Source organism: Dermacentor silvarum, chromosome 2 (genome assembly GCF_013339745.2).
Source record: "Dermacentor silvarum isolate Dsil-2018 chromosome 2, BIME_Dsil_1.4, whole genome shotgun sequence".
In the NCBI taxonomy this organism is placed as follows: Eukaryota; Metazoa; Arthropoda; class Arachnida; order Ixodida; family Ixodidae; genus Dermacentor; species Dermacentor silvarum.
The window spans coordinates 191,434,954-191,462,645 of NC_051155.1; the positions used below are offsets into that span (position 1 = coordinate 191,434,954).

Genomic DNA, 27,692 nt, shown 5'->3' on the forward strand with positions numbered 1-27,692 from the left:
TTTCTTCTTGGTCGGGGCAACAAGCTTCTCGGTATATACCCCTCATGTTTATATGCCCCTTCCCCCTTCCATAGCGTAACCAACTTGACGCCCTTGCGTTTAACATCCTTGCCTTCTTTGTTTCTTTTCATTCTCTCTATCGTTTTCTATATTTTAAATGTGCCGCGGAGAGAAGAAAGAGGCACGTTACATCCCGCTATACATTAATGCTACATCAGCCCCTACATTCCCACTTCAGTGACTTGGATAACCGCAGTTCCTTCTGCGGTCGAAAACATGGGCGTGTCGGGGCGCCAGACAGACAGAGCGCCCACTGCAGGTTATTACGCATTTTTCTCGCCGGATTACCGCTTGTTTATGAATTACTCGCAATCGTTCTTGACTTTGACAGCTCTTGCGGCACAACGAAAACCGAAAGATGCGCACGTGGACTCGGTCTGCGTAGCGGCCTTCGCTCGTTGCAAACCGGTCCGATACACGAGCCGTACTAAGGTCTCGAGTGGCGGCCAGCTGACCTTTGGAACACCGCCCCCAGAGCTTGCTTCACGCTGCGCGGGAACGCACATACACGGACGTGGCTGAGTAGACGGCGCCGTTCTTCCCTCACCAGTTTCCTGGTCCACTCTTCCTTTATTAGTGAAAGTATACTCTCGGGTGTGCGCGCCCTTTAAGCGCTTACACGTCGTAACAACGCGTTCCACGGCGCTGATGATTTCACCGCGGCTACTTCGGCGCACACAGCAGAAGCCAAGGAGCGGGGATGGCCGAAGCAACAGAAGACGTCGCGGTACGGACGCGAGCACGTGGATATCGCCGACAGCGTATCGATGAGGCCGCAACCGATGTCTTTCTCTGAACCGTAAGAGCACGCCGGTAGGTATGATGTTTCTCGTGTTAACAGCTTATTCTTATGACTGCAATTCACGGCTTCGTCTTGTAATCTGCAACAATAGCTTACTCGAGGAAGAGGACGCATGTGTCGCACTGTCGTTCCAAGACGCTAGTTTGCTTTTCTGATATGAGTTCGAAGCGAATTTTCTGGAGACAGTAGAACCACTGCTTGCACCATGTCACCGGATCAAAGGTATTGTAGTCAGCCATAATGCCGGTCTCCATAAGGCCTTCTATTCGAGATTTCACAAAAATTACTCAAATATTCTTTTCGGAAAAGGGTTAAGTACAGTGCATAACACAGAGTAGTTCGTTTGCATAGCTCATTTTAAAATAAAATCGTAGTTTTCTTTTGACAAATAATTTGCCGTTCTACAGAGCCTATCCTTGCGGCGTACTAAAATTCCAATTTTGGGGTTGCAATGGTTGGCATCGCTGTCTCTAGAAGCTGTAATATATATCTGGGAGGAGGAGGGAAAACAAGAGGTGAAAGGCAGAAAGGTTAACTAGATTAAGTGTCCGGTTGGCTACTCTGCACAGGGGGATGGGGTAGGGGCATAAAAAAATGAGAAAACAATAGAATATAAAAAGAAACAACGCATCAATTCGCACACTATAGTGTTTCGATTAGTCCCATTTTGTGTTTCGATTAGTCCCAAAAGTACACTAGCGCTTTTAAAGCATGGGGCCGACGTCGGCTGTGACCAGAGTCCAAGAATTCTGGCTTCCGTAAGCGGACGGTTGTCAATCTTGCCGAGTATCGTGCTGAGGACTTTGTGCCTTGAAACGACGACGATCACACAGAAAGTGCGATATCGTCTCTTTTCACCCACAAACTTCACATTCTGGACTTGTGGCTTCAATATGCATCTAGGAGAAAAAAAAATGGGCGAAACTATATCATCATCCTGCGGTCTATGTTTCAAAGCGGTATTAGACCGTGTGCTCCTGGGGCCACAGTCTGTTTAGTTTTAAACGATAGACCAGGATCATGGCGATAATCCAAGTTCGGACCAGTTTGATAAGCTCCACTGGATGTAACAGGTCGGGTGACGGACGCAGATTCTCACCATTTAATGTGGATTTGTCTATACAACCGGAACACTCCCTTCTTCGGTAAGCCAGCCATTGCTATATTGCCACATTCACCCATTATACATGATACAGGGTACATGATAACAGATAACGCAACACACTCCTTGAATTCATACACAACACAGGCCTTAGAGCATACGTGTGAAATATTATGCCATGTGGCCAGCCCAGTATTTACTTTGTTGTTTCTTCTTGGGAACATTTCACTGAGAATATGTGGGAGGAGCAGAACGCGATGAGGTGGAACAAGATGATGAAAACTGGCTATACGTCTGACATGAAGGTGTCAATTTCGGAGTTCCTGGGATAAACTCAAATCGTCAAAAAAAGAGAAAAAAAGAACCGTAACTATAAAGTGCACTACTAAAGAATGGCCTACTGAGTTCTGACAAACCGGACAGTCTATCCGTGAAGTCATTACGTGTGGTATACATGGTTTCCTACAGTAACTTCCAGTATTCCCATCTGAAGCTGCGTAGAACAAGGCATAAGAGACATCCACAGCACAGGATCACGGCGCTGTTAAGTGCCCTGGTGGAAAAAGAGGGAGTGAGGAGTGCTTTCCAGGGACTGATCTTGAGACAATCGTACAGATATCAATTGGCCTTACAGCCACTACTTCCAGACTTCTTGCCGCGCTTTTTTGACACTGCGTCAGGCCGCATAGGCCGGGTTTTATTCGAGCCGTTGGCCTTGAGCCTCCGCGAATACAAACGTGGAGCAAACTCTTAGGCATTCTAGTGCCTATGAATTATGGTAAAATATTGAGATTAATCAAGCAAGGATTAAATTAAGAATTGTTTTCGTACGGCCTTGTTCATACGTTGAGTTAATAGGCTATAGAATCCTATCAACCGAGGATTATCAAGCTCTTGAAGCGCTGACTAAAGAATAACGTATAGAGAGCTAAACAACGCAACATGGTATTTATTCCGACCAGTTAATTACACAACCGGTTTCGACATTCAACGATTACATCATCCAGCTTTAGTCTCGCACTTGTTTAGCAACGTTGCTTGAGTTCAAGGCCGAATTGCTTCACCCGTAGGCGCATGTTACTTTTGCTCGTATACGTTACGACTAAATGACACTCGCCGCATTCAGACTTGTTTTGAGATAAAAGCAACAAACGTGTCTATGTTCATGTGTATGTTATGAACGCGTGTTTGTAGTCTGACGCCTGTGTGTGCGAGTTCACGCACACTCACTTCTATGTACAGGCTCCCACATTTTTAGCTATATCGCGCGAGAACAGTATAACATGGTCGTACGTCGTCCTGAAGGGAACATCGCATTAGACGACTCTTGCACAGGAGAGGGCTTAGTGCACTTGAGAGTACTTCTGCCGGTCTCGCTGATTATCGCCGCTTATAGGCGCTAAAATTACGCGTGATGGACGCTAGCGCGACATAGCTAAAAATGCGAGAGGCTGTGCGTGAATGTATAGCTTTCGGAAGAGTACGTTAAAGTCCACTGACAGAGTGCTGCTTGCGCTTTATGTCAACTCCATCACTACTCAGCATCCATATACCGTATTTACTCGCATAATGAAGATACATTTTCCCGAAAAATATGCGCAAAGTTGGGGGGGGGGGGGGGTCTTTATTATGCGGGGTAAAATTTTGAGCGATTTCTTTCTGCGCCCACCTCCAAAAAAGTCGCAGTATCGCCCGAAAGGCGAACCATCGATTGCGATAGCAAATGCGTAGACAGCTATACAAAGTAAGTATAGTAGTTTTATCGGCCATATAAACTTGCGAAGTAATTTAACCGGCATGGTGTCGGCGCGCACAGACAAACATGCACACATCACACTCGATGACCGCGGACAATCGCTATCATAACGCTGGAGTGAGGAAGCGGGCTGCAACAGCGAGCGAAGTGACCTTACCTTCGTACCGTGTATCGCTTCAACGCAAACTGAGCTGCGAGAACGGAGCACGCACAAAGGTATAAGCCGCCGTCGTACCTAGACTCAGCCCCCGACGCAGATGGCTTTCAAGAGGGGGCGCGCGGCCGCGCAATGCGCAGTTCATGCGCGCGACTAAATACGGCGCGTTTCCTCCCCGCTTTCCTCCCTCGAACGCGGAAGATAGAGCCGCGATCGGCGGCGCCGACGGCAATGATGCGCCTGGAGTGTCCATATGATTGCTATCGCAATAGAAGTAAAAGACACACGGTACGATTCGGCGTCCGATACGGCGTCCGATACAATCGTACCCGTCGGACGCCATATCGGACAACGAATCGTACCATGTCTCTCCTACTTCACGGCAGCAAGTTCAGTGTGCGTTTATTACACGGGAGAAAAAATATATAAATTTTGACGACTAAAGTTGGGGGTGCGTTCATTATGCGAGTGCGTTCATTACAGGAGTAAATACGTACGGTATTAATCAAGACTAAGCCCCGCGCACTTAATAAGCTATTTTCTTCTTCTTCTTCTTTCTGGGGTTTTACGTGCCAAAACCAGTTCTGATTATGAGGCACGCCGTAGTGGAGGGCTCCGGATTAATTTTGACCACCTGGGGTTCTTTAACGTGCACTACAACGCAAACACACGGGCATTTTCGCATTTCGCCTCCATCGAAATGCGGCCGCCGGGGCCGGGATTCGATCCCGCGACCTCGTGCTCAGCAGCGCGACGCCTTAGCTGACTGAGCCACCCCGGCGGGTAAGCTATTTTCTATTACTAAAACTGTTACTAAACTCTCGCTGCTACCAAAATGTAATACAGCCAGTGACCTACCAGTATCACCGACGGCACAAAAATCATGCAGAGAACAGAACGTTTGCTTAAAGGAGTCATTAGTTCATCGCGTCAATATATATTTTAGGAATATTTTTTTTCTGTCAGTAATAAAGCTTACACTGTAAATCCTGCGAGTTTCAGAAGTGATGGGACCTAATTATACGCTTCTCTAACGCTTATTTACAGGCAGTCATGCACCTTTCGCTGATCATACTACTGTACGCCCTGGCTGCTCTCCATGGCTGGACCCCATCTGGTGCAGTTGTCAGTGCGGCCAACATAACTACCTCCAAAGAACCAGTAAAAAATAGCAGCGATGAGCACGTCGAGTCACTGCTTCGCTGTAGTTCTCAAGTACTCACAACGTCGACGGATATAAGACGTCGATTGTGCTCAAATGATTCCAGCTGCACTCGCTATGGGGACTGTTGTTTTGACGCAGACGTCGCTTCAAACATTACTTCCAAGAAGGACACAACTTGTGTTCCAATATTCGACTACAACGGTGTTCGTCGAAAAATAATGATGGTCACTCGCTGCAATAACTCCTGGCCGGAAGACGAGATTAGGAAGGGCTGTGAAGACGCTGGCGTGAAAAACGAAACATTCCACCGGATCCCAGCAACGAGCACGAGCGGATACACTTATTCAAACGGGTTCTGCGCACTCTGCAATTACGACAGCGAGATCTGGGTTTTCTGGACTGCCTCATCTGTCGAGAGCCGGAAGGCGATGTTCGAGTTGCACGAGGACTCCCTGAAAAAAAATTTGCGTTATTGCACTACAAGGGAAAATTACAGCGATATATGCGGAGACGTTGATGGCAACGCATTCAAAGAATTAGAAAGTTTGTGTAAGCTTTACTTGGAGCCTGTTCGACTAAAGTACACCGGCAGAACGTACAAGAACGTGTATTGTGCGCTTTGTAATCAAGTGGACATAACCTCACTGGTATGCTATCCTACCGCAACAGCAAGTATTCCGGGCGCTGCAGACTCGCGTAACGAGTCTAGTGCCTTCAAACACATCGGTGTCGAGAAATTGACAAGCAACGCCACGTCGTGCGCTGCCTGGTTCAACGGCAAGTGTTACATCAACCACACGATCTACCGGTACAAGAAAAACGCGTCCGCAAGTAACGCCACGGATGCGGCCGGCGACGGGTCTTACACCTACACCTACCAACACTACCTCATCATGGTCTGCATTGCACTGTCGCTCTTCTTCCTTCTCATGAAGGGCGTCACGTACGCCGCCTTCAGCGCCGCCCGCAACTTCTCGTCGCGCTGCAACCTGTGCTTGTCCGCGACGCTCTTCTTCACACAACTTGTCTACATCCTAGCCAGTTATCTCGACGTTCCCGACGATGTCTGCGTAGTGTCCTCTGTCTTCCAGCACTTTGGGTTCATCGCCACTTTCGCCTGGACCACGGTTCTGTCATTCGACATGTGGAGGAACATCTCGTCCATGCGGGTAGCCGCAAGAAGCGACAAGACCTTGCTTCTTTACGGAGCCGTGGCGTGGGGCGCCCCTTTTCTATTCGTGGCCGCGTGCTGTGGCCTGAACTGGGGAGCTCCGTGGTCTCCGTACTCGCCCGCATACGGCCAGTACTATTGCTTCTTCGGCAAGTACCGTCCTTACATCGCCTTCTTCCTCGTTCCCATGGGCGTGCTGCTGGCAGTGGACATGGGATTCTACGCGCACATCATCATATACGTGAGACGAACCAAGGACTTCAGGAAAGGCAAGGTCTCCAACAGCGGCGGCGGCGACCAGCCCTCCGACACGGCACTGTTCTTCAAGCTTGCCCTCATTATGGGCGCAGCCTGGTTTCTGGGACTGCTGAACTTTATCAACTCGTCCGTAATTCAGGTCCTTACGAGCATCCTAAACGGTCTACAGGGTGTCTACCTCTTCTTCGGCTTCCAGGACTACAAGTACTACGTGGCCGCGCTTAAGGCGAGGAACAAGAACGAGAAGCGGACGCTGTCGTCGACGGCCTCCAACTCTTCCGTCGTCACGGATGTGCATAGTGTGAGTGACGTGCCCGCAACCAGTGCTGACGGTGCCAGGCAGCGGGGCGAGAAACTTCCCATGGACAATTTTGCACGAACGAAATAACTATAAAAAAAGAAAGAAATTCGGTCATATTTTTATGACTCAGAACCTTTCGTGTTGACGTTCCTTCCTTGCAAGCATGCTTGCAACTGTACAATATAGCGACTTAATTGTGAGGAACACCGCATTTGTGCCGGGCGCCTTCTATATTTTGCTCGTATATTGACATTGCGAAGTTACCAGTGTTATGGCAGCTTACACTTATCGTTTCATTTGCGGATAGGTGAAACTCAGTATGATTTATTAAATGCTATGATGCTTATGCAGCCTATAACTTGCGTGTTCGAAAAATTCCAGAGCACAGCCATGCCTCAGAATAACCAACCACTTTCGCGAGTGGGTTTTGAAGCTGTCATCATAACCTGCAAACCCTGCGACTCAGATCTCCGCTAAAACGTCCCGCTGCGACAACCGATTACACAGAAAGTGTATGCTTGGAAAATGACGAGCTTAAGTACCGGAATCACATGGCATATATATGAGCTAAAACAGCATTTTAATCGAAAATTCGGAGCGAGTTGCTGTGCTCCAGAATACCGCGACGTGGCGCTCGATAACAAGTCCTCCCTCAACGAAAGCGAGTAAAGCGCGTAGCTTTACTCCCCTCTCTTGCTAATGAAATACGCTAACGAACGCCCACGCGTGTTAATTCAGCCGGTCCGCTATCACTATAACGCCTTCTCGCCAAACCCTCCCCCACCTTGAACGCACAGCCGAAACACAGAAACATGCGCAAAGATATAAACCTTAGGGAAATGCGAGTCTGAGGCAGAGACGTCTCTGCATCTGCCTTGCGTTGAAACCCCAAAAAGCCTTTAATTCCAAAGCGCCGACGTGCGGTGAATTTCGAGCGCCGCCTCCATCCGCTGCGCCCTGGCGGTGCCGACTGTCCCAGCATGGTTCCAGCCTCAAGGGGCGATTCACTTAAACAAGAAACTTACCACTCATGCCGCTCACGCGCGTGAAGCAAGTTGCCGCGCTTTCGGCGTAGTTCGACAGCGGTGATTTGGATGCGGCCAAATTGTGGCGTGGACACTAACGACGTTGTTTGTCGTTCTCCGAAGGCTGCAATAAGCCGCTGCTATAAATGGCAAGTGGTTTCTCCTTCCATTACCTTCAGTCGTCCTGCGCGAAGTGGTAAGTATGGTGGCTCTAAAGCACACAGTTAGTATACGCAATTTATTTGAATCGAAGGACGCAAATAATGTGCGCAGGTATACGCATAACAGAAAGAACACCCGCCGTGACGAATACCCTGCCAAGGAGAGACGTTAGAGAGAGCGCGAAGAGCCGCAGAGCTGCGAAACGAAAACAACCCCGGTATGTCAGTGCTATTTTTCATGACAAAGGCAAAACAGTTCTGGATAAGAGGACACGGAGGGAAAGAGGTATTAACTGGGTATAGCATGGGTGGCTTTCAAGAACGATACATATATGGACTTGCTCTGTTAGTTTTCTAATATTTCGTAAGATACTTTTGACAGTGATTTGTAATTTCATTATTTTATTTTTTCTTGGTTATACGATTCTGGGATAATCTGCCGGTCCTTCTTGTGGCCAAACTTCCCATTTTTGCACATCTAATCAAAAAGCAAAAAAGAGAATGCGAAATTGATTTTTTTCGTTGTATTTAAGGCTATACAAGAATCACACAAAAATGAACAAGAAAATGCAAATACAAATAACATTGAGGAGCACAAATTGGAAAGCAACCATGCAGTAAGGACCGCGGAATGGCATAAATATGACTTAGATAAGATTATTCAACGGCCAGCGCAAGCAACACTTGTGAACACATCGCAATTGCAAGACGCTGAAAAAAGGAAGTATTTTATTCTTATGCAGCGCAATAAAAAAACATACACACAGACGCATTACAAGTTAGTAACATGTGCTTTAATATTCCACTGATATATTGGTGATTTTTATGACTAGAGAGTAGAGTACTGCACGGGCCGATTTTTGCGGCCCGGGCCTAGTGGTAGAACGCCCGCCTCGGCTGCGGGAGGCTGTGGGTTCGATTCTCACCGCTGCCGGGCACCCACTGGTTCAAAAGGGTACAAGCGTACCCCGGCCTGGCGTTCGGCTTCTTTCAGGGGTGATACGCTTGGGAAAGGAGCCTGCGCCCTGAATTCCCGTCGAAAGCAACGTGAGCACGGAAATCAAGTGGTGTCTGGGCCGCTCCCATGGCGGTCATTTCCCATGTGGCGCCCCAAGCACCTATTGAGGTGGGGGCACCTTCGGGTTGAGGTCAAACACCCCTTTCCAAGCGTTCAGGTCCCATAATGGCCGAGCACCAGGCCGGGAGCGCGCTTGTACCTATTTTACCGGTAGGTACCCGGCGGCAGCACTTGCCTCCCACAGCCGCGGCGGATGCTCGTCTACAAGGCCGTCTGTGGTTGGTCTGCGGCCCGGGCCCGTTTTTACATTGGGCGGCCCGCCCGAGCCCGATAAGAACTTTTATGGCGAGAACCGGCCCCGGCCCGGGCCCGGAAATAATCTACGTTACCCGCCCGGCCCGGCCCGCCACCCCTTTACCTTAAGCCCGAGCCCGGCCCGAGCCCGGCTCGAAACCGGCCCGAACCTGGCTCGAAACCGGCCCGAACCCGGCCCGAGACCGAAAAATACATGTTTTTCAGAGTTGAGAAGCCCGAGAATAACTCGCAGAAAGCCCGAGCCCGGCCCGGGCCCGCGTCAAAAAACCCGAGCCCGGCCCGGTCCCGGGTCAAAAAGCACACGCCGTGCCCGAGCCCGGCCCGAGCCCGTGAAAAAACTGCTCTACCCGGCCCGGCCCCGCCCACGGGCCGGGCCGGGCCGGGCACGGGCTTTCAGGTAAGCCCGAGCCCGTGCAGTGCTCTACTAGAGAGACTAATTTAGAATCGTGGATAATAAGTAAATGTAATCAAACATATCCGCATTATTGAATTAACTTGGTGACATGTGATTGTGTTGATGGTATTGTACGTTTTCTTGGTAATTTTAAGTGTCAAAAACACGAACACATCAATACTATACTTGTGTAATAGACTACGCCAAAACTCAAAACGTTTCTCCAGGTCTCCTTTCATGCTTCCGGTATAGGAAATTTAAGTTTTCTTCGTGGTGAAGAAGTAAAACGAACAATGGAATAGTGTCGTTATAATTGTGAATTGATTACAGCAGCAAACTATTTGTAATATGAGGCTGTTGTGAGTGGGATATTATTGACCCCCTAATTGAACACTATACACGGTGGTGACTATGAACAAAATTACTTTTTGTCAACATTTGTTACCATGCGGAATGTCCTGAAGTGAGCAAAACAAGGCATGTTTATAACTTACATACGTGATACCTTATATGCGTTATAAGCTTATAATAACATACGTTATAACATATGCAGAGCTTCGTGAACCAACGTGTGTGCATATTAGAACTATCATAAACGACCATTAACAGAAAGTGATATTAACATCGATGTCAGCACGTTTTCTTATGAAATGGTGACAGGTTCTGGCGGTGAGCAGGTGCTGTTCTTTACCCACGTATTGAATTCAGTGCCCCAAGTGTACGGAGCGATCCGGTTAAAACACTATTGGCACCCCGTCCGTTTAGGCATACTGAGCAGTTTATTTTGCATAATAATGTGGAAATTAAAGTGTCTAAGAAATCATATATTAGTGAGGATTCGTGCAACTTGGCATTGAAATGCTGTGGGTCATATATTTCAAAATCTATTTTACACGCTCTTATCTGCAACCGGGTACGGACAGCAGTCCGGAAGTTCCGGTAATTGTGAAATTTTCTAGTTTGATAAGATACTCCCTAGCTAGCTTTGCTATGCAATATAATTCAGCTGTATCAAGCGGCTACTCCTCCACGATCGAAGCATTCGCGTCATATCAAGCGTTTCAGTCTCTATTCTAAATCGATAACGTGGCAAATAATCCAAGGGTTTACGCCTCCTCAACGAGTTCTCTTAGCAGGTACTGGTATGCGAATACAATATTTGCCGCGGTCTTTCAACTTGTTCCATAAAGGTCCACGTCCGGATCAGGACCCCAGCAGTATACATTCGTAGCGACAGCTGCAGCCTTAATTGCCCGATCGTTTGTCCTTCCTGTCAGCGAAGTGAAGGGTTTTCCGTGTAAGCGTTTTCGTGCAGCAACGGCACGCGGCGGCGTGCTCGGTATCAAACATCAAAGAACAGCCAGCAACGTAACCTGCGTCGGAGTCCCAAATTCTTGCTTCGAAACGTGATTATCAGAGCATATAAAGTAAACTTCTTTTGCGTGCACCTCAATTGAGTGGACAAATTCATTGCACGGTTATTGCTGTCATGTCGATCATGTCGACAGGACAGCACGACAACGGCACTATAGCACGACGGATGTGACGGATTGCAACGTCACTGACCCGGGATGGATACACTGCTACGTGGGACTAGAGATTTTTTTTTCTTTCCGCTCCTTTTAATTCGAGCGTCATCTGAAATAAGACACGCACCAAGTAAATTTGTGCTCCACGCGATTTGATATCAGCACTAAATATCTAATATTAGTGCCAACACATCCTTATCCGCGTGCCACTTCATGTTGAGCCGTGCGCCAGCCAATTTAATCAGGGAATGTCAACATTTTTATTCAAGGCGCCGTGCACTCTTTAATACATGGGCCAGGCAATTTAGCGTGAGCATTAAACCCGAACGTAACATGTAACTGGAACACGCAGACGTTAATGTAGAACGCCACAGGTCAAGAGATTTTCCGCGAATATCAGCAGCCTGTATCTTCATGACCCCATCTCTCAAAAAAAAAAAAAAAAATGAAACTGCAGACTTCTGAGACCTTAAAAAATTACAGCTTAATTTTCAGCGAAACCATTTCTTTGGAGCAGATATACTATTGATTTTTACCGAGCGCAGATGACCCATGACATGGTCTCCATTTCCCTCAAATTTAAGCTTGGTGTGACATTTCGTTTTTTCCAATGACACCCGGAAAACATTAGTATAATGCTCTTATAGCGCTCTAAAACGGTGCAATAATTAATTTACTGCAAAGAGCTAAAATAACCCACCCGCCCTAAATTTTGCGTGCGCACCAGACTTAGAAAACTTTCTACCAAATATTAAGCCGGCACCACCTTCAGTTTCTAGAGAAAAGTGTTCCAACGTTCTACGCATTCGTATAACGCCTCAATTTAGCGACATAATGCGTCCTCTCTCTCTCTCTCTCTCTCTCTCTCAAATTTTATGTAAATTTGAACTCGGTGACTGTTCTACGAGGACACCGGGTTAACTGTCTGCACTGTTTGTAAAGCCCGCTTATAACGACCTGTAGCGCTTGCATAAGTAATTTACAGCAAAAGCCATAATTGACCCTCATACTCTAAACTTTGCCTACAAATCATCCATAACTTGGCCGGAATTCACGGCAGTTCACTAACCGACGCCTACACGAAATGGGCCCATATTTGAAATTACTACTCTTCCGCGTCTTACGTACTCGACGTGAAGATACTTTTTCCGTCGACTGAAAAAAGGTGTCGCTTTTACGAAGGCCTTAATTCACTCCTAATGAAAATGGCGCACATTTCCAACTGTGACTTATGTGGCACAGTGGAAACTCTAAAGCACCTCCTCTACTTTGCTTTCGTGCATTTGCTTCATCTATATATGCTCTATTCTCTGCTCTATTATCTTCCCACGCGCTCAATATTCGGGTTAGCTGTAGGTCAGGTAATCAAACGCGAATGGAAGGAGAGCACGCGTCTTCTCCTCTAGCCCTGCCGTAGCTGTGAATGACTGTGCGCGGCTGACGCTTATGCGGCCCGGGTGCCATATCTAATTGTTGGTAATCGTTGGTGGGTGCAATGATAAAGGGCGAGCAGGATGGTTGCTAACTTCATGCGCGCTGTCTTCCTTGCCGGGCTGTCTTTCCGCGCCCCTAATGTTGCAGAGTTAAGAGACAGAGGTCATTGCAGATCACTGATAGATGCCGTCTGTAGTGGACATAAAAAATAGGCAGATAATCATGATGAATCTAATTTTCGGAGTTGCGGTGAATCGCGCGGCTGTACGAACCATTCGCCTCCGCTGCCGGCGTTCTTCATAATGCTGGCGTTGTGAAAGCGAGTGCTCGAGATCATCCAGTGAGGTATTTACAGGTTTACATGGTCCGTGCATTATACTATGCTTACTATTTTAATTTTAGGTGAATTTTTACTACAATTTATATGGCCTCTATATCTAACGTATACACTCGTGCAAGGGCCGCACTTTTCTGTCGCGATATTGACGGACCTTTCATGGGACCGGGCCATATGACCTCATTTTTCCAACTACGGGTATGAAATCCGCCGTAAACCTCCGCGATCGCCTCCTCTCGACATCCAGTAGCGACGCGCGAAAGTACGCTGCGCGCGACAATTAGCTGTTGAGCCCGATCAGAATCAGCGCACGGAACGCGATTGCTTCTCGTTTCGATGTCTTTTCTTTTTTTTAATATAGGTTGTCAAGTTGGGGGTGCAGCCCTTACACGGGTGTGATCCTAACACGGATTTACACGGTTAGAATCTTCCTTCGTGTAATTGTCTTCTACTTCGCCATCACTAATACGTACTGCTTCGCCTTCCCGGCGAAACTCCACTCTTCTTTTTAGTATATTTAGTTTGAGTATACGCGCTGCTGCGCATGACTTCTAGGCAGAAATGCTGATTTCGAGTGAATCCGGCTTGGCATCATTTCAATTACTGAGTGAATTATTTATATATACAAGGTGTTTCAGCGAACACTTCCAAAAATTTTTAAACGTTGCCTGTGGCAGATATAGCACAATTCTATTTCATGAGCTCGTCTACCCGAAGAGGCGGACATTACTTGCACAAAAATTGAAATGTCTAATCGACTAATTAACAAAATTAACCAATTAAGTTTACAGCTAATTACCTTATGGCCCATGTTGCAATTTAAAAATTCTAGCCGTGGAGTTCGGATCCACTTGGAACTAATGATCAGGCTGACACCAGTGTCGAGATATTAATTCTCTAACTTTGGGGAGAAATGCATTGGCGTGCCAGTCACTCTCTTAACAAAACGTTGTTTTATGCATCGAAGCACAAAAGTATGAATAGATATATAAATTGTGGGGTTTTACGTGACAAAACCACGATCTGATTACGAGGCACGCCGTAGTGGAGTCTGGAATAATTTAGACCACCTGGGGTTTTTTAACGTGCACCTAAAGTAATGTATACGGGTGTTCTAGCAGTTCGCCCCCATCGAAATGCAGCCTCTGTGGCCGTGATTTGATCCCGCGACCTCATGCTTAGCAGTCCAACACCACAGCCACTAAGCAACCACGGCGGGTAAGCTTTCTGCCCCCCCCCCCCCCCCCCCGGGAAAACTCCGGACGGGGGGGGGGGGGGGGGGGATCGAGCCCCGGAGCCCACCCCCACGTAGTCGGCGCCTATGCGTCCTGGTGTTGGCGTGCCGACTTGTATGTCACTGTGAAGGTATATTCCTGTGTAGGTATATCCCCGCACCTCCACCACAATGTTACGCGAAGGACGGGTCAATTGAACGAGAAACTATGTACAGATTATATTTACAGCAGCGGTTGCAGCGCTGACCGATTGGATTCACAGCGCGAACCCAGTTCGTTCTTCCTTCTTTTTGCTCGAGTGATGGCGCCCGCGCGCCTCGTTCAAACGACCATATACAACACGCGTGTAGCAATATCTCCAATGAATGCTAATCTCACTGACATGTTAACGTCAAATGACCACCCTTGGTATTTTCTTGATCAATTATTATGCTTAAACATTGTCAGCTAACGCCTTTTATGAAACATCGAGGGGCTTATTGATAAGCAAGACACATCGACGAGGACACGATATTCTTGATTCCACAAACTCCACAACAGCCTGTTTTCGAAGAGTCGGCTTTCATTTTTATATGGCATCCACGTAAACATAACATCCAGCCTCTAAAGACACGCATAGCCTGTATTATATTTCTCGAAACTCCCTGAATATCGACTTCTATAACAAAATTGGCCCCGATGAGAAGGCAATACTTCCTTATTAATCTGGTCCCTGTAACGCGTGACCTTTCCTTAGCTTTCTTCATGAACCGCAAACTTTGTGTTGCTGTTGCAAGAGATTGTACAATGTTGTGTTGCCCATGTTGCTGTTATAAAGCAAAGCTTACGATGACGGTGAACGAACGTGACCCTTGAAAACACACGCGAACGAACTTGACATTTCACGCACCGTACAGACGATCGAAGGAGCAAGAAATTCGTGCGCCCCGCTGCAGCTGAAATTTGTAAGGGAGAGAGAAGCAAGACATCAAAAATGCGACCTACAGACAAGCCTGCTTTGATATCAGGGCGAGTCACGACTTCGAGCCTGGTGCGTCTCTATATGCGAGTGTTTCTTTGGCGCACCGTTCGCATGATGAGACGACTTCAGATTCGTGCGTTTAATCACGCCCGATGTTCGTACGAATAGAAGGGGACGCGGCGCAGCGGGCACAGGAGATGAATACTGTTTATTTCCCGGCCCCTTTCAGAAACCTTGCGCGGGCCTCTGGAAAGCAAGGCCGCTGCTAGCCTGGGTTCATATAGCAGACTCGGGGGATGCAGCATTCTCTCTCCGTGGGGTTTATTCGAAAATTTATTCTCATCTATCCATGTAGTCGGAAGCCAGGCTGATAAACAGCAACGAGGACAGAACAAGAAACGACCGACGCGCTACGCCCACAAGTATAGAGCACAAGCACGTATAAATGTTAAAACGAACAGGCATAAGAAACATTGCGTGAAATCATGAGCACAAAATGTCTGAACGTGGATAATAACATTTATTTTTGACAATGTCCAATGTAGAAAATCTCATCACCGAGGCATCATTATCTAAAGATTATATTTCACGACCTGTTCTTTATATTCAAGCCCTTCATTTAACCTTTTTTTTTTTCAACCGCAGGTAACGTGTACGTAATCTTGTTAGAGAAAACAGCTCATTGTGTAAATAATTTGAACGTGCACGTGTAAACGCAAATAATAATTCAAAAAGAAGTCAACAGCGCTGGAGCAGCACCTCAAGCACTCGTTGTATGAAGTGAAACTCATCCTCTTGGCTCCGCAAAAAGCATTGAATTCGCTCACGGTACCACTGATATAGCAGAGAGACCTATCGCGACTGGGCGCAGCGATCTGCTCCCGCATGCTACCTCATATGTTAAAGATAAATATGCGCACTGCGTGTCACAATAGGCTCTAATCAAGAACAGAGCGCCGGAAGAAATAACCTCTTCGCACCCGCCGAAGTCCCCGGACCCAGCGCAAACACAACGTCCTACCGCAAACACGAGCGCTAATACGAACTTTGAACTGTATGGTATATAGCTCCATATTTGGAATGAGCAGCTTCCTACTAATATGGACGTCACGGAGGTGTTTCAATTTTACTAGGTGAGCTCCATAATTTGCTGCATGGTTCCTGCGGAGCAGGATGTGGATGAGGATGTGTGTGCTGTGTACGTTATGTGCTCTCCCTCTCTCTCTCCTCCCCATCTTTCATTCCCCCTCACCCCGCTCCCATGTGTAGGGTAGCAAACCGGTTGTCCTGAACTGGTTAACCTCCCTGCCTTTCCTTCTCCACTCTTTCCTTCCTTCCTTCCTGCGGAGCATGAAGGATACCTTTGTGCGCCAACATATATAGAAGGCTGCTAAACACGAGGTCACGGGTTCAATATCTGCCGCAAGCCGCATTTCAATGGAGACGGAATGCAATAAAAAAAAAAAGGGGGGGGGGGGGGGAAGCAAACGTCCGTGTACCGTATATTGGGTGCACGTTAAAGAGCCTCAGATTGTCATAATGAATCCGGAGCCCTCGACCACGGCGTTCCTCATAACAAACTGGGAAGTTTCAGGCCGTTAAACCCCACATTTTGATTTTTAATGGTTAACAAACCGGGGTCTGTACTCGCTAAGTCATTTTCACCCGCCGCAGTATAGCTCAGTGACTGGCATTTGGCTGCAGAATGAAGTCGAGGTTTCCCGTTGTGGCCACTATACGGCCACATTCCGCCGACATGCAGCGTGCAATAACGTTCGCGGACATATATAGACTCAACTGCACGCTAAAGAACACGAGGTGCTTTAAAACTTATCGAGATGTCATGTCTGAGCGCGTTTTACGCACAATGGATTCTTTTATACGTACAAATAACCTAGATAACCGTAGATAACGGTGGAACGGGCGAAATACTTTTTTTTTTTTTTTGTCGTCTCCTGCACTGCAAACTTCTGCACTTTCGACTATGCAACCTTATCGCGCATTTAGAGTTTATGGCTACACCGACCGGCGCAGTGGCTGCAGCTATATTTAAAGAGTACCCCCATGGGAGGTTTTCCTGTAAGATCTTTCAACGCAGAATGGCATGCGTCGCCACAACTCACTTTTCTATCTGCTTGAAACCCACTTGAACCCGCGAAACTTAAAACGTGCGCATGCCCGGGCATTAACTTCAGAGGTCTCTTGCTTTGCGTTTCCACAAAAAGCACGTGCAAGGTTCTTACAAGTGAGCGTTACAAAATTGCGGCCACTTTATAACTACGGTAACTGTAATTAACACCGTCAGGCGCCAACAGTGGTCATTTCGAAATCTAATGTGAAATCGACGAAGACGTCACGTTCGACGCATACACGCACGACGGACGCATCCGCCTAAATTTGCGCTAATGTGGAGCCCGACAGTACTTTAGATCGTGTTTGAGACTCCACGCACTTTGTTTATTTCTTTATTCGTTCTTTGCTCCATACTTGCTTAAATTCACTCTCCTGACCGGTGTCATCCCCGAGGTTGTGTCGTATAAACCACCAAATGACAAAGAAGTCGCGGGTGGCTAGCGTAGCTGGCTAAGTCATCTCACTCACACACCCGCCTACGCCCTTCGTCCCCAATCCCTTCTCAGAGTTGCTCCGCCGTACCCGACCAAAGCGACGTGCTTTGATTGGCTCTCCGTATCCCCCACGCCGTCGCCCGGGTAACGCCTACGGCCGACTCACAGGGACTGCGCATGCGCACCGGGTGCTTTGAGAAACGAGGAGGTATAAATACGTGAGACCAAAGCGCACGAGTGTCAAAGCCTGCAGTCGTCTATACCGCCAAATATCGGCAGAGTGCGAGGTGAGTGGATCATCGGAATTCGTGGATGTTGAGCTTTTACAGATGTGTCAATTACAGGTGGTGTGGTTCAGGTGCACAAAAGCTAAAGCATCGCGCAAGAATTAGCGCTTGCCTGCGGGATCAAAATGAAATCTTTTGCAGACCAGAGAAAGAAAAGTAAAGGAACTTCGTCATATTGCTTTTTGACTTGCGATTTAAATTTTAAAATTTGTACAGTAGCCGAAAGCCCTTACACAACTGCTGTTCCAAACGTTCACGCCCTAACCGACATTTCTTTTGTAGGCACCTGTATGTTAAAGGTGTTAAGGAGATTATAAACCATCAATTCGAGCAGTACAATGCGAACCAGAAAATAACATCCCATTTCTAAACGCTATGCATGGTATCGTACAATGACTGGACATTACCAATCATGATTCGATATATTCTGCCCTATACCTATATACCTCACTCGCTTCCATTCATTTTTTCCATTCAAAGATTTTCTCGTTCCGACTTCTTCCAATAATGTTCCTCATTCGCATATCTGCCATCGCTACCGGACTGAAAGTATGCTAAACTATGCCAACCGCGACGTTGCGTATTAAACTTGCTAAAGGAATATCGTAAAGACATTTGTACATTTATACCTTGCATGCGAGAGCTGAAGCACGAACTCCTATTTGGCAGCATAGCTAGAGCACAAATAACTTACTGATAAGCAGTAAGCCGCTCTGATAACTCTTGTGAAAATGATTTTTGACGCACATTCCAAATTTCCCCATAAGCCAAATGGGGCAGTCGGAAGGACGTCACTTCTAATCTCAATCATTTGTACGCCAATTAATCCTACCTATGTACACCTGGTCAGGTCTACAGGTTGGTAAACGATGGATTACTGAAACGCGATAAAGTCTTAGACAAACCTTGTGTATACTGTCCCGTCGTGCCTTTATACGCGTCGGTAAACAGTCAAATCTCACACGTATTTATGGAAGGAGACATGATTAGCACGTTGGAAAGCTACGTGCGGGATAGTGGTGCAATGCTGCTGCACTGGCGAGAATGTGTATCGGGTATGTCATAAGAACGTAGAAAAGTACCTTGGCTTGGGCCACTATATTATTGGAACACGATTACGCAACCTTCCAATGTAGTCAAACTTTCTCCCGCACATGACAATGCTTAAAGCGACGATTTGTTAAGAAACTATATAACTGGAACGTCAGTGCATTTCTCCGCAAAGTTCGGGGATTATTATCTCGAAACTGATGTCATCCCGAGAATTAATTCCAAGTGCATCCACCTTGCGAACCCCACGACCACAATTTGTAAATTGCAATATGGGCCATCAGGTCATTAGTTAAAAACTTAATTTGTGATTTTTTGTTGATTAGTCGAATATGCATTTCGCTTTTTGTGAAGTAATGTCCAAATCTTCGAGTAGACCAGCTCATGAACTAGAATTGTGCTATCTGCCACAGGCAACCTTAAATACATTTTGAAAGTGTTCGCTGAAACACCCTGTATATATTCAATATACTATACATGTATATATTGAAGAAACTATATGGTTTTTACTTTTGATGGGGCACATTTCTTAGCTGCGTAAACTTTGCAAAACAAATAAATGACCAAAATAAACCTTCCGCAGGGAAGGTCCTATCATAAGGAATGTAAATGACCTTGGTTAAATTGGGATAGATTACGGTACGTCATAGTCGCTGCGAAAGTCACAATGTACGCCCACAATGTACGCCGAGATAGATGTAAGCAAAACGCACGCCAGATAGGAATACAGGCTATTTACGTCCGTGTGTCGCATTTTTCGTAATTACGCTCCAGAATAAAAGCAATTGTTCCATCCAATCGGTTAATGTTATTCCCGAGCGGCTTCGAAAGCGTCAAAAGTAGATGCTAAAATATGGTCGAGTCAATGTTCTCTCTTTGCGGTAATTTTACTAAAGAGCGTCTCGCTTTTCCATGCCGAACAGCAAACGGTCTTCTTCATGACATCGTATTTCAGTGGATCCTGAGTCACTGCGACATTACAGGGGGCGCCACTGCCGACGCGATGGTGCAAGCAGCTAACCAAATTGGTGCATTATCGCTACTACCCCTAGTGACGACTGATGGGCATTGTTCTTAAGAAAGCTCTGTGGCCGAATGCCCAGGAACACTTGGCTCACCAACGGTGCGGAAGGCTCCAGAATATATGAGATTACCCCAAAATGCAATTCACCATACCTATGAGAACCGGCCGATCAATAGAAAGAATAGTTCATAGACTTCAGATTGGCACAGCCAATAGACCAAATGCTTCCTTGTACATGTACGATAGGAAAAACCGACAGCGCTGTGTGCTCTTGTGAGGAGTCTGAAGAAGAGATATAGCACATCTTCTATAACATTTCAATAATTATTATACTCACCGTGACAGGCTTTTCGCGAATATACATGCTCTGGATAGGATGCCAATATCCCTGGATGAAACTCCGGGTACATTGCAATCAGAAAGATTGCAACACAGATCAGTGCGCGCATTAGTAGAATTTCTTGAAGAATCAAGAATGTCTGAAGTTACTAAACTTTTGCTATTGTAACTTTGATCACGACGTTGTATTTGCAGAAGTTATTCACTTTTTCCAGTTTCATGTATTTTTGTTTCCATAATCACTTTTGTTATTTTTGGTTTGTGTATGTGCATGTGCCTATGCGTTTTCGCGTGCGCTGTGTTTTCCACCAACTATATAGGGACATCATTTGTACTTCAACGTGAAAATGGAATTTTGTGAACTGCAAAGAAACGTTTGTTTTTGTTGCGAACTTCGTAAATGTTGTCACTATACATTTGTTCTACATTTTTTGTTTGAAACATTTTTCTAGCACAAATATGAACTAGAGAGGTCGAAGTAGCCGGCGCATGACCAATGAGCTAGCACCATTATCTCCTTTAATACAGTTAGTAAAAAAAACAGAGGTTTAATTCCTCTTTCGTTGGATAATCCTAAATGTGATCACTTCCCGTTAATTGGCTTGCAAATCTATGCTCGACAAAAAAGGTCAAAAGCATCGGAACTAAAAATACCAAAGCGATAGGAAAACGCAACACTGCTGTCCTCGGGGCCTTATTTCGTGCTTATTCCCTGTTCCAGGGCGCGTACGCATTCGTCAGTCACTCCGATCACGATGCACGCTAATCCTATGAGTTCAGCTTGCGCAAAGACGGGCAAGCCTTCCGACGCTGGAGGCGTTAGTCCTATCGGTATAGTGTATACCATCCCTGCTCTGTAACGCAGTGAATGTTCCAAAGTACTAGTTTATCTGTCGGCGACGCTGAAATCACGCTGGAAATCTAGACCATAACCTTCCTACCAAAGACACTCGCAATATAATGCGTAATTAATTAAATATTCTTTGTCTACAGCTCAGACCTATGTCACGAAAGACCACGGGAATGCGGTGAGCTTGTTTATGTAACGTACCATATAAGGCAGTGGTGTTGCTAATTGAATAGATGAGACTGAGTGTCCCCAAGATGCGCACTCCAGGTTATCAGGCAGCGCCCGTCGTGGAGGGCACCGGATCAATTTTGACCACGTGAGGTCTTTAACGAGAGCCTAAATCCAGCCACACGGGCATCGTTGCATTCCAACCCCATATGGATGTGACCGTCGATGCTGCAGGGTACCTGAACCCGAGTCCTCGTACTCGGCAGCAGCAGGACTCCAGTAGCCACTGAGATATCGCTGTGCGTAGCTGTAGCAAGCACAACTACACGTAGAGCGCAAGTTATAACAGTAGTATAATTAGGATTCTCACAAATTTGGTTCTCAGTTTCAGAACGCTGATACCCAATGCGCACCCCGATCGTGCCACACGGATCAGTTTCAACGCAGACGTTTATGATACAGGAGTCTCGAGCAAATGATCCACCACGGAGGGTGGTGCCGAAAAACGATTCGGGCATGCGAAATTGCACGCCGTTTCGCACAAGTGCTTCAATCAGTCAGTATACAATAGCGAAATTAAGTTTGGATACAAGCGGTATCAGCAAGAAATTAAACTTCCTTCTAGCACAGCTCCGCAACGCGGAATAGTTTCAACACATTGCATTGGCCGCATGCTACGAAGAAAAACCTTTTTTCGCATCACCTCAGGCTTGCAAAATTTTGCTCGCGAGTGTACGTAAACAGTAAGGCCAGGTAAGAGGCTTACATTTAAACTACAACGACATCGTGCTCAAGAGGCGCAACGTTGTCCAGTTCACCAAATATTTCAAGCGGACATCCCACCGCCTGCTCTTATAACCTCCAATTTTTGGCCATTTCTTTGATGTCGGCCCGTATGGCGCAAACTCGGGCAGCAGTCTTGCCATTTCGTTATTACATGCCGACGTCAGGCTTGCATCAAACTGTACCACTGAACTTAACACTCGGTAGTCCTACCCTTTTCACTCAAGGGCGACTTGTTCAGGTGACAGTGCGATGGTTAGAGCGTCGCTTGCGTCTCAGCGCTCGTTAGAATGGTTATACGCTCATACGGTTTCTACTGCAACAAGGGCGAGCAAATCCGCGCTGCCCTGCATGCGCTTCAAGAACACGATTCTAATGGAAGAAAGCGCTGCACCTGAGTGAGATCAATAAAATGGGAAATCGGATGCCGATCCTATTTTCCGGCAGACAGACTTTTTCTAGCAGTATCATCGAGTTCGATGCTTGATTTTACTGTGTACCATCCGGATGATGTGGGTTCGGCTCCGACCTTCGGCAAATTGTCTTTTCGCCTTATTTTACTTTATGACAATTCATTTTTATTGTTGTCTTTTCTTATTACTTCTGCATTTCAACTAAAGATAATTATTTTCTTTTATGTTCTCTCTGGCTTCATTGTCTGTTCTCTCGACAAGGTGGTAACTAACAAAAAAAATTGATCCCCTCGGATCCCCTTATCCTTCTCGTTAAGCCCTCTCTCGGGCGTCGGTACAATACAAACGCCGGGAAGTTTCTATAGTAGACTAATCTAACATTCTAGATGGATTCAATGTCTGCTTTTGGTATCCTTCGAAATTTCCAGTTTCATTCTAATTAGCTTCCCAAACGAGATCCTGCCGCCTGAATTGGACGGGCTCTCGCAGACAATCCCGTGCCATCGTCGCCCTACAGTCCCCCCCGTGTCGAGCACCATGCAACTCCCCGCCCGGTTCCTCCTGTTCCTGCTGGTGGCCATCATGGCGGCGGCGAGCTCGGCGCTAGGCTACTCGGCGGCCAGCCCGGTCTCCTCCCAACAGCAACAGCAGCAGCGCCACCGGATCAGCGTGGGCCGCTGGCTCAAGAGCGTGCTGCCGGCCGCCGCCGCCGCCGCGTCAGCGGGGGACACCGACAGTCGCAACACAGCCGACCTGGACGCCGCTGACATGATCGACCCCGTCCTGCTCGCCTCAGGGTTCGCCAAGCGGCAGGAGGACGACTACGGTCATATGCGGTTCGGACGATCCGACGACTACGGACACATGCGCTTCGGCAGGAAGTGAACACTGCACTTCCTGGGAGTATATACTACGTCCTGGCAAACACCGCCGTTCCTATACCTGCAGCGCAGCCAAAGGGTACGTATACAATCGTGTCCATGGTGGTCAAATGTGGCTGGTTGACTGCACTGACGTAAAGTGACAAATTGCCGGGCACTTTGATCCGAGAGCACCGAGCACGAGTAGTTCGACAGGCGATCGACGACCGAACCTTCGAATTCCCAGAACGGCTTTCTGTTACATTACAAAGTTGCCTGATTAAACGCGTTGAAGCTACACCCGCGCAGACGTTACGAGCACCAACGATACAAGATGAAAGGCTAGTGCTCAGTTAACCCTAATTCGTTATGCTTTTTTTTAGAGTATGGCAGATAGTAATTTATATTCTAAGCTCTCGGATCTCCCCGTTACGTTAGAAGGTTACCTAATGGTTGCCTCTAAAATAATTCTTAAATGACATTTCGTCAGAAGGTAAATGAAAATTTAGCCTGCAAAAATTCAATGGGTTTCACAGCCCCCCCCCCCCCCCCCCCACCAAAAGAAAAAATATTAAAAAAGCATTACCCACGAAATATATCAGCTTGCAATCGGCGCTGGTATTCAACACGATTAGGTTATTTTTCTTTTGGTCTGCCGTCAGAACGAATACTGATACAGCTGTAAAGAACGAGTGTATAGTCTTTTTAATTATTTATGCCTGAGGTATCAAAAAGTTACAAAGGGTAGATCCTCTACCCGGGGTCGACGTTTCCACGAATGGGCTTCGCGGGATTATGTTCCCGAGTTACATGGTCTGCTGCAAAGGCCTTTTCTGCATACATCAGCAAGTTCGGCAGAATTCGTACATGCGGGTGGTTCCGTAATTTTCTATTATCAAGCCACACCATTTGTATTGCCAACCACCACCATGACCCTAACATACCGGATACACTATGCGTAGTATGATCTCCAAACCATCCTGGCACGGATTAATGTGCCTTTGCTTCACATGTGACGGGATTTTAATTGTATGGATATCTAGAAAGCTGCAGCCCTCACTCTGTGACTACGACGTAGTCTTGAGGACGGCAGAAGTGCCTTAGGAGCGTTGACGCATGACCCAGCTTACACGCGATGCTTCGCATGGATTTGATGTGGGGTGTGATACCGTGTGAATGTTCACGTACGTGTGCATGTTGACTAAACATGTTCCAGCTACAACCACACAGGCGCTGTGAGCACCAACGATGCAAGATGAAAAAAGGCCAGTGCTCAGTCAACCCTAATTATTTGTTTTTCTTTGGAGTATGGTAGAGAGAAATTTATATTCCAAGCCCTCGGACATCGAGTATGTACTAAAAAAAGAACCCGTTGAATATATTGTTGATATTCTCGCCTCCGAAATTATAAACAAGCCACCTAAACGAGAAATCCATTTCACCTCCATGCTCTAATTGGACGGCTGCTTTGTCCTAAAGCGCAAGAAAGTACAATATTTCTCTGTTCTGTGTCTATTCGAAAGCATGTACGCCTCCCAGAAGAGCTCACACTGTTCGTGTCATTTTGTTTCAGGTACTCCAGTACAACCGATTACATCATTCTGCCCTCGGATAAAACTATGGGCGAAACGCACACCGCTTGTACGATCCTCAAGGAAGCTTTCCACGCTCAACTGTAACAGCTCCTTGACCTGCGAGCTGCTCCGCATGCTCAAACGCAATAAAAACTACGCGGAGCTGTCGAGACATGTTGTTTCTACCTAAATACGGCTGCGCTAACCATAAATAGAAGCCACCGGTGCTCTCATACATCACGTGCAACCTGGTGCAGAGTTTCGCATCAGCTGCCACGCGTAGAGTAGCGATGCGAAATACTCCGCGACGGGCGGCCCCGAGCCACTATGGTGAAATGTTGCTTTCACATCCTCCGACTTCAAGCGTCCACAGCAGCAGCTATCGCAACTCTTCTAGAAGTAAGTTAGTGCTCTTATAGCTGGCAGGCCAACAACTACAGTCTTCATCACATTTGTCTACTAGACTTGAGTGGTCTAGCGGCCGGATGCAGAGCTGGGAATGCATAGCTTCTGGACTACGAGCTTCCAGGGGTGCTATTCTAAACATTGTCAAATTCTGCCATATTGCCAAATTCTGTAACGGCGGAATTTTGAGCCAATCAGGAAGGCCAATCAGAGCTGACAAGATGGCGAACTCGACAATATGGCGGAGATTGGCAACGTCCAGATTAGCACCCCAGGGGCGTGCATACGGAACGGCCACTCACGGACTTATCGCGGTGTCGGCCTGTACATTTTCTCTCGAACGATAGCGACCAACGCTTTCGCTTTGCGTACCGTACGTACAAAATGCACCGCGATGAGGCCGCGAGTGGCCATGCCACATGCACTCTCCTGGCGCACGTATCTAAGGGCCGCAATTTGTAGCGATGCCTTTTCCGGTGCTATTCCGTTTCGCATTTCTTTTTATAGTTAGCTTATACGTGCAATAAGGTCGTCTACGTCCGATGTCTGGCGCTTGTTCATGCTCGCAGTACGCAGTGTTCGAGGTATAGGCCCGGTCTTGGGAAGACCGCACACACCTGCCGCCCGTAGGAATTCTCAGACCCCGGAGAAACGTGAAAATTGGGACCAAGTCGAGTTTCTTCCAACAGGTGTCCAAAATTTAGTGAGGGTTTTCTTCTTGCAAATTTACTTGTATTATAGTGTAAAGGCATTACTTGGAAATGAATTGAACCAGTTGTAATGGAGTTTAGCTATGTGCACAGTGTCGGAAAGCAAACTATACCGGCGCTGTGGGCAGGTCGAACGCTCCAAAGCTATAGAACGAGTGCTGTTTGCCGCAGCTTCCATTTTTTTTTTTTTTTTTGAGCGAATAAACTGACAACTCAACGCGTTGAATGAGAAAACGGCATCTTCTGCTTGCACCGCTAAGCAAAATCATGCTATGAAAACGATATGTCGCCTCGCGCCATAACACATACGTGTCATGATCTACGTTTGACTTTAAGAGGCAGTTATCATTCCTGCTATATAGTACCTGCAGACAAAAGTACATTAGCGAAAATATTCCTGCTGCTTAAAGAATTAGTAACACTAATAATGCTGGGGTAGAAAAAATATAAACGAACGAAATTAACCAAATGAAGCTTAAGCGTACATCACTATAATTTATAAAAGCGCCCGCCTAAACCAAGTACACTCCGAGATTTGAAACGGCAGCAGACGAAGAACTTTATTAAATAGGTCCTGCAAGATATTTGAAATAAATAAAAAGAAAGCAATGCTGCACTCGCCGGGAAGAAAGAAGTCCCGAGTGAAGTGTTTCGAACCAAACTGGTATACAGTATCAGTCACCTTTTCCCAATGCGGAAGTTTCTTATCCAAGTCGTTCTCCAATGCGCGTCGTCTGTTTCTTTCGGGAAAAAATGAAATCATACATCGCCGTCTTTCCACCACGATGACGCGTGTAATGGTACACAACAAAAGTTTTTCGACATCCGTCTTCTCTCTTTTTTTTTCTTTTTTTTTTTTCATTTTCGGGCTTGTGCGCGGTGGCATCACGACGATTCGAGATCACTACGAGGTATTCAGCGCATGCCGTGATAGGAGACCCTCTTTCGCTTCAAGCTTGCGCCTGGAGCGGCTGTTTCTCGGCGCGGCCGCTAGTTGGCGAGCGTTTACTTGGGAATTGTGTGGGCGCACCGTCCGCTGGCAGCTTGCGGTTCGACGGACGACGCGACGGCATGCCCGGCGCACGTGTTGTTCTGCGCGGTTTCAACTGAAACGGCAATGCGAAGTTCGCATTTGCGGAAATCGTAGCTGCGAAAAACGCAGTGCAAAATCGCACCATGTGGACCGGGCTTAAAGTAGGTCACCACCTTCGAGAAAACATTTTACAATTGTAGTACAAAAGTTACAATTATATTTTTTGCTTGTAAAGCATAGGTAGTTTGGAACTTTAAGATGACGAAATTGCTAAAAATGTAAACAAAAAATATATAAATCAAAATGTGCCAAAATGTATATTTTGCGCCAGCAGTCATAACTACAATATGGTAGGTGCGATTCAAACGCGACTTGTCAGGTACGTAATGAGGACAATAACTTAGCTGTCCACCACAATCACCATATATTTAAGCTAAGGTTCGTTAGC

General features: G+C 46.8%; 2 protein-coding genes across 2 annotated transcripts; both read left to right on the forward strand.

Annotated features, from left to right (window-relative positions):
- The first annotated feature begins 551 nt into the window (after positions 1-551).
- On the forward strand, positions 552-6,908 carry LOC119442348 (uncharacterized). Its single transcript, XM_037707191.2, has 2 exons — positions 552-873; positions 4,925-6,908. Exon 2 carries the CDS (start codon positions 4,931-4,933, stop codon positions 6,857-6,859), a length of 1,929 nt encoding a protein of 642 aa, XP_037563119.1. The 5' UTR covers positions 552-873; positions 4,925-4,930; the 3' UTR covers positions 6,860-6,908.
- Positions 6,909-17,999: 11,091 nt separating this feature from the next.
- LOC119442349 (uncharacterized) lies at positions 18,000-25,299 on the forward strand. Its single transcript, XM_037707192.2, has 3 exons — positions 18,000-18,035; positions 23,152-23,622; positions 25,096-25,299. Exon 2 carries the CDS (start codon positions 23,200-23,202, stop codon positions 23,545-23,547), a length of 348 nt encoding a protein of 115 aa, XP_037563120.1. The 5' UTR covers positions 18,000-18,035; positions 23,152-23,199; the 3' UTR covers positions 23,548-23,622; positions 25,096-25,299.
- Positions 25,300-27,692: the final 2,393 nt, after the last annotated feature.